General features: G+C 37.3%; 1 protein-coding gene across 1 annotated transcript in view; it reads left to right on the top strand.

The window, feature by feature from the left end:
• The window catches only part of SNX5 (sorting nexin 5), a 256,667-nt gene that overhangs the window by 217,220 nt on the left and 26,729 nt on the right, over positions 1-12,718 (top strand). Inside the window, exons 10-11 of the mRNA XM_053711986.1 lie at positions 5,977-6,063; positions 6,179-6,338. Coding sequence (XP_053567961.1) covers positions 5,977-6,063; positions 6,179-6,338 — 247 coding nt within the window. The remainder of the gene's footprint in view (positions 1-5,976; positions 6,064-6,178; positions 6,339-12,718) is intronic.

Genomic DNA, 12,718 nt, shown 5'->3' with positions numbered 1-12,718 from the left:
CATTTTTGACGTTTTTTGCGCCAAAAGTGTCAGCGTTTCCGGATGTGGCGTCATTTTTGGCGCCAAATAATGTGGGCGTCTTTTTTGGCGCTAAAAAATATGGGCGTCATTATTGTCTCCACATTATTTAAGTCTCATTGTTTATTGCTTCTGGTTGCTAGAAGCTTGTTCACTGGCATTTTTTCCCATTCCTGAAACTGTCATTTAAGGAATTTGATCAATTTTGCTTTATATGTTGTTTTTTCTATTACATATTGCAAGATGTCTCAGATTGACCCTGAATCAGAAGATACTTCTGGAAAATCGCTGCCTGATGCTGGATCTACCAAAGTTAAGTGTATTTGCTGTAAACTTGTGGTATCTGTTCCTCCAGCTGTTGTTTGTAATGAATGTCATGACAAACTTGTTAATGCAGATAATATTTCCTTTAGTAATGTTACATTACCTGTTGCTGTTCCATCAACATCTAATACTCAGAGTGTTCCTGTTAACATAAGAGATTTTGTTTCTAAATCCATTAAGAAGGCTATGTCTGTTATTCCTCCTTCTAGTAAACGTAAAAGGTCTTTTAAAACTTCTCATTTTTCAGATGAATTTTTAAATGAACATCATCATTCTGATTCTGATAATGACTCCTCTGGTTCAGAGGATTCTGTTTCAGAGGTTGATGCTGATAAATCTTCATATTTGTTCAAAATGGAATTTATTCGTTCTTTACTTTAGAAATAGAGGATTCTGGTCCTCTTGATACTAAATCTAAACGTTTAAATAAGGTTTTTAAATCTCCTGTAGTTATTCCAGAAGTTTTTCCTGTCCCTGATGCTATTTCTGAAGTAATCTCCAGGGAATGGAATAGTTTGGGTAATTCATTTACTCCTTCTAAACGTTTTAAGCAATTATATCCTGTGCCATCTGACAGATTAGAGTTTTGGGACAAAATCCCTAAGGTTGATGGGGCTATCTCTACTCTTGCTAAGCGTACTACTATTCCTACGGCAGATAGTACTTCCTTTAAGGATCCTTTAGATAGGAAAATTGAATCCTTTCTAAGAAAAGCTTACTTATGTTCAGGTAATCTTCTTAGACCTGCTATATCTTTAGCGGATGTTGTTGCAGCTTCAACTTTTTGGTTAGAAGCTTTAGCGCAACAAGTAACAGATCATAATTCTCATAGCATTGTTAATCTTCTTCAACATGCTAATAATTTTATTTGTGATGCCATCTTTGATATCATTAGGGTTGATGTCAGGTATATGTCTCTAGCTATTTTAGCTAGAAGAGCTTTATGGCTTAAAACTTGGAATGCTGATATGTCTTCTAAGTCAACTTTGCTTTCCCTTTCTTTCCAGGGTAATAAATTATTTGGTTCACAGTTGGATTCTATTATTTCAACTGTTACTGGAGGGAAAGGAACTTTTTTACCACAGGATAAAAAATCTAAAGGTAAATTTAGGTCTACTAATCGTTTTCGTTCCTTTCGTCACAATAAGGAACAAAAGCCTGATCCTTCCCCTACAGGAGCGGTATCAGTTTGGAAACCATCTCCAGTCTGGAATAAATCCAAGCCTTTTAGAAAGCCAAAGCCAGCTCCCAAGTCCACATGAAGGTGCAGCCCTCATTCCAGCCCAGCTGGTAGGGGGCAGATTACGATTTTTCAAAGAAATTTGGATCAATTCGATTAACAATCTTTGGATTCAGAACATTGTTTCAGAAGGGTACAGAATAGGCTTCAAGATAAGGCCTCCTGCAAGAAGATTTTTTCTTTCCCATGTCCCAGTAAATCCAGTGAAGGCTCAAGCATTTCTGAAATGTGTTTCAGATCTAGAGTTGGCTGGAGTAATTATGCCAGTTCCAGTTCTGGAACAGGGGCTGGGGTTTTACTCAAATCTCTTCATTGTACCAAAGAAGGAGAATTCCTTCAGACCAGTTCTGGATTTAAAAATATTGAATCATTATGTAAGGATACCAACATTCAAGATGGTAACTATAAGGACTATTCTGCTTTTTGTTCAGCAAGGGCATTATATGTCCACAATAGATTTACTGGATGCATATCTGCATATTCAGATTCATCCAGATCACTATCAGTTTCTGAGATTCTCTTTCCTAGACAAGCATTACCAGTTTGTGGCTCTGCCATTTGGCCTAGCAAAAGCTCCAAGGATTTTTACAAAGGTTCTCGGTGCCCTTCTGTCTGTAATCAGAGAACAGGGTATTGTGGTATTTCCTTATTTGGACGATATCTTGGTACTTGCTCAGTCTTCTCATTTAGCAGAATCTCATACGTATCGACTTGTATTGTTTCTTCAAGATAATGGTTGGAGGATCAATTTACTGAAAAGTTCATTGATTCCTCAGACAAGGGTAACCGTTTTAGGTTTCCAGATAGATTCAGTGTCCATGACTCTATCTCTGACAGACAAGAGACGTCTAAAATTGGTTTCAGCTTGTCAAAACCTTCAGTCTCAATCATTCCCTTCGGTAGCCTTATGCATGGAAATTCTAGGTCTTATGACTGCTGCATCGGACGCGATCCCCTTTGCTCGTTTTCACATGCAACCTCTTCAGCTTTGTATGCTGAACCAGTGGTGCAGGGATTATACAAAGATATCTCAATTGATATCTTTAAAGCCGATTGTACGACACTCTCTGACGTGGTGGACAGATCACCATCGTTTAGTTCAGGGGGCTTCTTTTGTTCTTCCAACCTGGACTGTGATTTCAACAGATGCAAGTCTGACAGGTTGGGGAGCTGTTTGGGGGTCTCTGACAGCACAAGGGGTTTGGGAATCTCAGGAGGTGAGATTACCAATCAATATTTTGGAACTCCGTGCAATTTTCAGAGCTCTTCAGTCATGGCCTCTTCTAAAGAGAGAGTCGTTCATTTGTTTTCAGACGGACAATGTCACAACTGTGGCATATATCAATCATCAAGGAGGGACTCACAGTCCTCTGGCTATGAAAGAAGTATCTCGAATACTGGTATGGGCGGAATCCAGCTTCAGTCTAATTTCTGCGGTTCATATCCCAAGTATAGACAATTGGGAAGCGGATTATCTCAGTCGCCAAACGTTACATGAATGGTCTCTTCACCCAGAGGTATTTCTTCAGATTGTTCAAATGTGGGGACTTCCAGAAATAGATCTGATGGCTTCTCATCTAAACAAGAAGCTTCCCAGGTATCTGTCCAGATCCAGGGATCCTCAGGCGGAAGCAGTGGATGCATTGTCACTTCCTTGGAAGTATCATCCTGCCTATATCTTTCCGCCTCTAGTTCTTCTTCCAAGAGTAATTTCCAAGATTCTGAAAGAATGCTCGTTTGTTCTGCTGGTGGCTCCAGCATGGCCTCACAGGTTTTGGTATGCGGATCTTGTCCGGATGGCCACTTGCCAACCGTGGACTCTTCCGTTAAGACCAGACCTTCTATCGCAAGGTCCTATTTTCCATCAGGATCTCAAATCCTTAAATTTGAAGGTATGGAGATTGAACGCTTGATTCTCAGTCAAAGAGGTTTCTCTGACTCTGTGATTAATACTATGTTACAGGCTCGTAAATCTGTATCTAGGAAGATATATTATCGAGTCTGGAAGATTTACATTTCTTGGTGTCTTTCTCATCATTTTTCCTGGCATTCTTTTAGAATTCCTAGAATTTTACAGTTTCTTCAGGATGGTTTGGATAAAGGTTTGTCTGCAAGTTCCTTGTAAGGACAAATCTCTGCTCTTTCTGTTCTTTTTCACAGAAAGATTAATAATCTTCCTAATATTCATTGTTTTGTACAAGCTTTGGTTCGTATAAAACCTGTCATTAAGTCAATTTCTCCTCCTTGGAGTTTGAATTTGGTTCTGGGGGCTCTTCAAGCTCCTCCGTTTGAACCTATGCATTCACTGGACTTTAAATTACTTTCTTGGAAAGTTTTGTTTCTTTTCTTTCTGCAAGAAGAGTTTCTGAATTATCTGCTCTTTCTTGTGAGTCTCCTTTTCTGATTTTTCATCAGGATAAGGCGTTGTTGCGAACTTCTTTTAAATTTTTACCTAAGGTTGTGAATTCTAACAACATTAGTAGAGAAATTGTGATTCCTTCATTGTGTCCTAATCCTAAGAATTCTAAGGAGAGATCATTGCATTCTTTGGATGTAGTTAGAGCTTTGAAATATTATGTTGAAGCTACTAAGAATTTCCGAAAGACTTCTAGTCTATTTGTTATCTTTTCCGGTTCTAGGAAAGGTCAGAAGGCCTCTGCCATTTCTTTGGCATCTTGGTTGAAATCTTTTAATTCATCATGCTTATGTCGAGTCGGGTAAAACTCCGCCTCAAAGTATTACAGCTCACTCTACTAGGTCAGTTTCTACTTCCTGGGCGTTTAGGAATGAAGCTTCGGTTGATCAGATTTGCAAAGCAGCAACTTGGTCTTCTTTGCATACTTTTACTAAATTCTACCATTTTGATGTGTTTTCTTCTTCTGAAGCAGTTTTTGGTAGAAAAGTTCTTCAGGCAGCTGTTTCAGTTTGATTCTTCTGCTTATAATTTCAGTTTTTTTCATTATAAGATTTAAACTTTATTTTGGGTGTGGATTATTTTCAGCGGAATTGGCTGTCTTTATTTTATCCCTCCCTCTCTAGTGACTCTTGCGTGGAAGATCCACATCTTGGGTATTCATTATCCCATACGTCACTAGCTCATGGACTCTTGCTAATTACATGAAAGAAAACATAATTTATGTAAGAACTTACCTGATAAATTCATTTCTTTCATATTAGCAAGAGTCCATGAGGCCCACCCTTTTTGTGGTGGTTATGATTTTTTTGTATAAAGCACAATTATTCCAATTCCTTATTTTTTGTCTTATCACCCCACTTCTTGGCTATGCGTTAAACTGATTTGTGGGTGTGGTGAGGGGTGTATTTATAGGCATTTTGAGGTTTGGGAAACTTTTCCCCTCCTGGTAGGAATGTATATCCCATACGTCACTAGCTCATGGACTCTTGCTAATATGAAAGAAATTAATTTATCAGGTAAGTTCTTACATAAATTATGTTTTTATATTATGTTTATGACTGTTGCTTGCCTGGTAGTCTGCTGACTAAAGCCAAGATTGGCTTCTCCAAATAAGGCAAATGCTGGGTGGAATTTGGCTATTGAAAAATAATTGCATAACAAAAAAAAAGTTAATTTGTTTTAAAAATGTTAAGACTTGACTGATTAGCAGCACAAAATAAATGCATTGTAATTACAAGGTGTTTACTGTCCCTTTAAAGGGCTAGTCAAATGCATGATTCAGATAGCGCATTCCATTTTAAGTCACTTTTTAATTGAATTCTATTTTCAAATTAAACTACTGGGAGCTATCTGGTGATTGGTGGCTACACCCATTTCTCTTGTCATTGGGTCAACAGATTATTTTTTCATAATATGGTGGTAAACTATTTAATTTTTAACAACATTTTTAAATACTAGAAACCTGCCATTTTAAACATATTATCAATAATGTATTATCTTGTTTTTCAATTTATTTTTATTAATGAATAACTGAAACAGTTGAACATACTTGGAAGAACAGGAATATGTTCTATATATTGAATAGTCAAGATATTGAGCAAATACTTATATGTCCTGGGCTGCCATTCCAGTTTACTTCTGTTGTCTAACATGCTTTGTTATTTTGGTATCCTTTGTTGAAAAGCATACATAGGTAAGCCCAGGAGCAGCAATGTACTACTGGGAGCTAGCCGCTGGTTGGTGGCTGAACATGTATGCCTTTTGTCATTGGCTCATGTGTTCAGGTAGCTCCCAGTAGTGCGTTGCTGCTCCTTAAACAAAGGATACCAAGAGAATGAAGCAAATTTAATAGGTGTAAATTGGAAACTTTTTTTTTTTTAAATTGCATGCTCTGTCTGAATCAAAGAAGACCCTTTAATATATTGGCTGCAAATATTACTATTTTTTTTAAAAAAAAATTTTGGTTCCATTTTTTTAGAAGGTTGAGGCGAGAGTTGCTTCCGATGAAGACTTGAAGCTTTCTGAGCTATTAAGATACTACATGCTTAATATTGAAGCTGCAAAGGTAATGTCATACTAGGTTTTGTTCCAGAAAGGCTTTGTAGGTTTAGACAAATTCTGTTTGTATACTTAGTTTATATACCTGTGTTCCTAGTTTTATTTCTTTCTCTTATCTTCAGGATCTGTTACACAGACGAACAAAAAGCCTATCAGAATATGAGAATTCAAACAAAGCCCTTGATAAAGCCAGGCTGAAAAGCAAAGATGTGAAGCAGGCAGAGTTACATCAGCAAGAATGCTGCAAGAAATTTGAAAAACTTTCAGAATCTGCAAAACAAGGTAGAGTGCTACATTTTTACACATTGTAATTACTGTAAATCTGTACACAACCTGAAATGCTTATTGTATAGTTATTTACAATACAATTCTGACTCAAGCACAGAAGTCTGTAAAGTCAGAACATAAATTAAACTTCCAGTATTCAGATAGAACATGTAATTTTAAGACACCATTAAATTAATTTCTATTATCAAATTTTATTTTGTTCTTTTTGTATTCTTTTGTTGAAAATCATATACAGTGCTGGGAGCTAGCTGGTAATTGGTGGCTACTGATTAGTCTATTGTCATTGGCTCACCAGTGTACAGCTAGATGTAAATTGCTGCGCTGGAGCTAGTTTTAAAGGTGAAAGTGTAGTCAAACTTTCATGATTCAGATAGGGCATGCAGTTTAAAACCACTTTCCAATTTACTTTAATCATCAAATTTACTTTGTTCTCTAGGTATTCTTTGCTGAAAGCTAAACCTAGGTATGATTAAACTGATTTCTAAACTGTAAAAAGCCGCCTCTTATCTCAGTGCATTTTGACAGCACAGTTAGGCAGTGCTAGTTCATGTGTGCCATCTAGATACGTTGTGCTAACTCCTGTGGAGTTATTTAAGAGTCAGCACTGATTGGCTAAAATACAAGTCTGTAAAAAAAAGAATAATAAAAATTCTGGAGTAGACTGTCCCTTTTAACTATGTGTTTAATCCCTTTGCAGGGGGTAAACACACAGTTATATACAAGCAACAGTGCAATAAAAAAAATGCACTAATATATTCGAATGATTTCTTTTTGCATTTTTATGTCCCTTTAACAAATATCTTCTGACTTGACTTTCATTATATCAGATCAAATCTAACTGATAGGCAGGTTTTGCTGAGTGATTTATGGTTTAAAGGGATTAGAAGGGTGACCTGGATCTAGTTTTGTTGCAGAATTCAAATGTTTTAAGGGCTGTGTGGGAGATGTGTTCACATGTAAAGTCAATAGTAAGCTGCTCCACGTGCCTAGTACACTTTGGGTTCGATTTATCAAAGGCTTCGCAATCCTTTCGACCCCCTATGACTGCAGGTTCTCACAAGAGAACCTGCATGCCGTATTTAACAAGCAGCGGTCATTAGACCGCTGCTTTCCTAACCTTTCGCTACCTCTAAGGTGGCGAATTTCAATCTTCCTGGTCTCGTCCAACTGGGGAGATTGACAGCTCTTGCCCGCGTGTGATTGGCTGTGCGTGGGCAGGGAGTGGGTTTGCACGCGAGCGCAAAATAGCACTCATGTGTAATGCTGAATTCCGCCAGGGGAATTCAGCCCGCCAGAGCCGAGCTGCAGTGGACAGGGGCGCATATGTGCGCGCCCCTGTCCGCCTCAGCTTGATAAATTGCCCCATATGTTCACAGTACAGACTATTAGTCAGTGTGACTATTAGATTTAATGGTAAATAAAACTGAGGATATAGGGGGGGGTATGCTGTTCCTTTTTTTTTCTATTGTGTTTTAGTCAGTCATTTAAGTAGTCGTATATTTGTTTACTTATTATATATATATCTACTATACTGAATCTCCATAGCCTCTCCTGCATCTATTAAGAGACACTAGCTAGCAAGTATACTCACTGGTTTAATTCCTAATTAAAGGGACATTTAGCAGCTAATATTTTTGTCTAAAAATATGTTCTTATTCCCACACTCCTAGAGAGGTCAAAAAGCAAAACCTGTAACCTAAGTTTTCAAAATGTTGCAGATTATTATAAACCAGCTATTTGACCCAATACATTTGCAAGATACATCATTTGCTTTTTGGCCACTCTGGGGATCGTGAAACAAAACTCAATTTTACACAAAAGCAAGAGGTGTGCAATGTCCTTTAAGCTATGATAACCAATGAGCATCTAAATAATAAAAAATCCTGAGTTTTCAGAAACAAGTTGGTGGGTTTTCAGATTTTTTTTTTCCTAGCTCTTAAAATGTTGGCTTATTCTATGTAATTCTCTACAAGCTCTTGTGTAAAGTGCATAAACAAAGCAAGTTGTTCTTCATACCAGGAGTCTATAATAGGGGGTAAAATGGAGAACAGAGAAACAAAACCAGTGGGGACAAGATGAATGATACAGAATACTGTAAGTTGATGCTGGATAGATTTGATGCTTAGTCTCAGTGTAGTGTCTGTACATTACTGACGTTATCTCTCACCTCTTGTTTCCTTTCTATATCCAGTGTATTCTGTGCTTGATCAGAGATGTCTGAAATCAATAATGTCACTATATAAATATTTTTTTCTTAAAGGGACATGAAACCTATTTTGTTTTTCTTGATTCAGATAGAGCTCGGAATTTTAAACAACTTTCTATTTTACTTCTATTAATTTTTCTTTGTACTCTTGGCATCTTTTGTTGAAAATCAGGGATGTATGCTTAGGAGCCGACCCATTTCTGGAGAAATATATGGCAGCAGTTTTGGAAGAGCACTAGATCGCAGCACTATTTCCTGCCATTTAGTGCACCAGATGTCTACCTAGGTATCTAAAGCACATAATATCATGGGAACGAAGCAAATTTGATAATAGAGAATTTTTTTTTTTTTTTTTTTTAAATGGTATGTTTTGTCTGACTCCCAAACAGGCCAGGTTTTCTGGATTACCTTGGGTGAAAACAGATAAAATAACTTTATTAAGCAGCTGATTATTTCACCTGTGCTCTAGTTCAGAAATCCTCAAAATGTGCCCTGTTAGGGAAGCCTGAGGACAGATTTGAAAACCAGTGAGAGAGAGGATGATACAACTTTCCAATTTTCTTTTATTATCAAATGTGCTTTGTTCTCTTGATATCCTTTGTTGAAAAGCATACTTGGGTAGGCTCAGGACTGCTGGGAGCTAACTGCCGATGTTTGGCTGCACATATATGCTTCTGATGTGCTCAGCTAGTTCCCAGTAGTGTATGGCTGCTTCTTCCACAAAAGATACCAAGAGAATGAAGCACATTTGGTAATAGACGGAAATTCCGATTATTCTAACTTTGTGAAGGAATACTCTAGATTTCATTAAAGACACAGAGATGAATATTTTGCTATCTCTTTCTTTTACTGTTAATGCGGCCTTTAAAAGTTTATCATGCATACATTAAACTGACAGAAAAAAACGTTAACATTTTAATAAGTTTAAACAGTTTGGCCGATAGACGAGAGGAGAAACCTTCCAATCAGGATACAACATACCACTACAAACTGCCCAACGCAAAATACTACGTCCTCTTTCTTTCTGATGCTGGTAAATTTTAATAAGAAGGAAGAGATGTTGAAGAGTCCCTAAAAGATAATACAGAAGATAAGTCAATAACAATAACCGAAGGAACTTGACCAAATTAAACCAAGATGAAACAAAATCTTTCCAATTCATAGGACCATCTGGAACAGGATCTGTGAGACAAAGGAGAAAACCTTCAGCACGTAGTCTTTCCTCATTGAGTTGGAACTGAAAGAAAATAATACAAAAGTAATAACAAACATTTTGGGGGAGGGAAATATGAAATAGGCAGGGAAAATATTACTGTGACTTTAATAAAATCTAGATTATTCCGTCACAAAGTTAGGATAATTGGAATTTTATTACAAGCACAGAGACTTCATGTTTTGCTAGTTTAAAGCTAACTAACAAAATAAATTAAACAAAGCGTGTTGAATGGGTTTGAAATAAAATTGTTTAAAAACAGAATCAGGTGACTAATCAGCTGCATTCAAAATTTGTTGGAGAGAGGCAGATTTTAAAAGTGGCTTAGAGGCCGCAAAACCTCTAACTAAATGAGCTGTAAAAAGATAAATCAATACCAGCTTCTTTCATAACCCAAAAAACTGAAAAAAGAAAAAACAGAGGCGCCAACATGGCCTAGTAATGCAAAGATAAGTGGCTCCAATAAACACAAATCCAGATGTATACTCACAAGAGCAGCGCACCCTGTGGTGCTATTGATGCAGGCCGGAGCCTCGCAGTGGTCCAGCTCACTGTAGGATTGAAGTGGATACCCAGAAGATGTCCCTGAGGGGATTGATAGTAGATATCCTATGTGGACACAAAGTATATGCACATAGCCCAGTATTGTTAAGACAGAGAAACAAGTAAGTAAATAATAAACTTACAAGATCCAATGCACCTCCAGGTGCATTAACAGCAGGCTGGGACCTAACAGTCGCCCAGGACAGAGAGACAAGTAAGTAAAGAATAAACTTACAAGATCCAATGCACCTCCAGGTGCATTAACAGCAGGCTGGGACCTAACAGTCGCCCAGTTACAAGTAAGTAAAGAATAAACTTACAAGATCCAATGCACCTCCAGGTGCATTAACAGCAGGCTGGGACCTTTCATAACCCATCTTGCGATGGAGGTGGAAGTGACAGGAGAATAAGGTGATGATAAAGAAATTAAAAGTTGAGAAGAAGAGTTTCGAAAGGACAAAGTTCTAGATTCAAATTCTTTTAAACATTTCACAACATGAAGAGAAGGTTCGGAAGTTAAGTAAGGATAGAATATAGAGGAAGACAGTTTTAGTTCTTCGAGATATGATGAAAGTGATACCTTCAGGAAAAAAAGCGTTTAGAATTAAAATCTAGGGCATTAATATCAAAAACTCTATGAAAAGAAATGAGACATAGAAGGGTAGCAATTTTAGCAGATAATTGTTTCAAAGATAGTAAGTGGTTAGGAAGCCATTTTTAAAAAAAGAGAAAACATCAAATCAACATCCCAAAAGACAGAATATTTAGGAATAGGGGGCGTTTGAGTCTGATTGCTCTTAATAATTTACAAACTAGGGGATTTAAACCTACAGGAGAATTATTAATCAAAGAGTGATAAGCAGAAATAGCAGAACGAGAAACATTGATAGACCTAATAGCTAAACTGAAATCGACAAGGAAGATAATTTAAAATGTGATTTAAATTAGCTGAAAAATCCCTTTGTAGACACCAGCAAGACCATTTAGACCATGCTACTTTTTAACATTTAAGAGTACCTGGGACAATGGAATTTTGAATGAGGGATTTAGCTACTTTTGAAAGACCTTCGAGAGAGAAAGATCCCCCGAAATTGTCCATGCTACAAGAGTTGGGGAATGAGATACTATGAGAGTGTGATGGTTTCTGTCGGGATCTAGAATGAGATCTGAAATTTGAGGTAGAACGATAGGATGGGAGTATGACATGTACTAAGGCTGGGTTGGCGAAAGGGGGGTTATTATTGTTAATGATAAGCAATCCTGATGAACTATGGCATAAGCTCTTTGAAGGGGCCAGGTTTGGAGGAAAGCATCTTTCGCTTTTGCTTCTGGGTCTGGGCACCAACTGTTATATGGGCGTAATTGGAAATTCAAGCGGGAGGCAAATAGATCTATAGAAAAAGGATCTCTCAAATTTTGTAAAGAAGCAAAAATTCTTTGAGAGCAAAAATCTCTGATAGTGAGAACCCCAATCCTCTGAGGTATTGGAGAGTCCTGTGATATACTTTGCTCTGATAGTAATGTTTCTGTCTAGACAAAAATTGATAAATTCTTTGGTAATTCTGGAAAGATCTCTGTATTTGGTACCACTGAGATGGTTTAAGTAACCAACTGCAGACACATTGTCCATACGAAGGAGAATGGATACCGGAGAGAAAAGTTTTGCAAAACTCTTGACTGCAAATGAACCAGCCAAAAGTTTCAAACAATTTTATATGAATTTTTTTCTCTGAAGGTGTCTATTTTCCACTATACAAGTGCCGCAAAGAGCACCCCAACCTGAACCGCTCGCATCTGATTCTATAATCTATATATCGCGTTCTCCTATTCCAAGCTTACATATTGGTCAGCCACCAAACTAATTCTTCTTTGGCTTCCGGCAACAAAGGAATGCGATTGTAGGAGAGAACTTTCAGTAAATGGGAAATTTTTAAACGTTTGTGGTTGCAATAGTGTACAGGAGCTAGAAAAATATCCTGGGCAGAGGATGAGAGTAACCCCACTATCCTGGCTATTGGTCTAATTGAAACTAAACGTTGTGATAAAGTTTTCAAAATTTCTTTCTTTATATTTTTTATTTTCAGAGAGGGTAAACCGAGGGTAGAATTTTAAGTATTTATAGTGAAACCAAGGAAAAAAATGGTTTGAGTAGGAAAGAGTACGGATTTCTCTTTGTTTCCAATAAAGCCCAAATGGGAACCACCCCCTCCAATAGTTGTGGGGGGGGGGGCACTGTGTACAGCCCTTATCAAGTTATAAAAGAAAAAATAGATTACACATACTCTTGTGGTGCACACTTACATTCTGTCTAACAATTAAGTACATGTGGGGAAAACTCCAATTAATAAAACTTAACTTTTAAAGGGACACTAAAGTCAAAATAAAATTTTAGGATTCAGAAAAAGCACGCAG

The sequence above is a fragment of the Bombina bombina genome, chromosome 4 (genome assembly GCF_027579735.1).
Source record: "Bombina bombina isolate aBomBom1 chromosome 4, aBomBom1.pri, whole genome shotgun sequence".
In the NCBI taxonomy this organism is placed as follows: domain Eukaryota; kingdom Metazoa; phylum Chordata; class Amphibia; order Anura; family Bombinatoridae; genus Bombina; species Bombina bombina.
The sequence above is the reverse complement of the archived record's forward strand: the minus strand, read 5'-3'. Positions and strand labels throughout refer to the sequence as shown.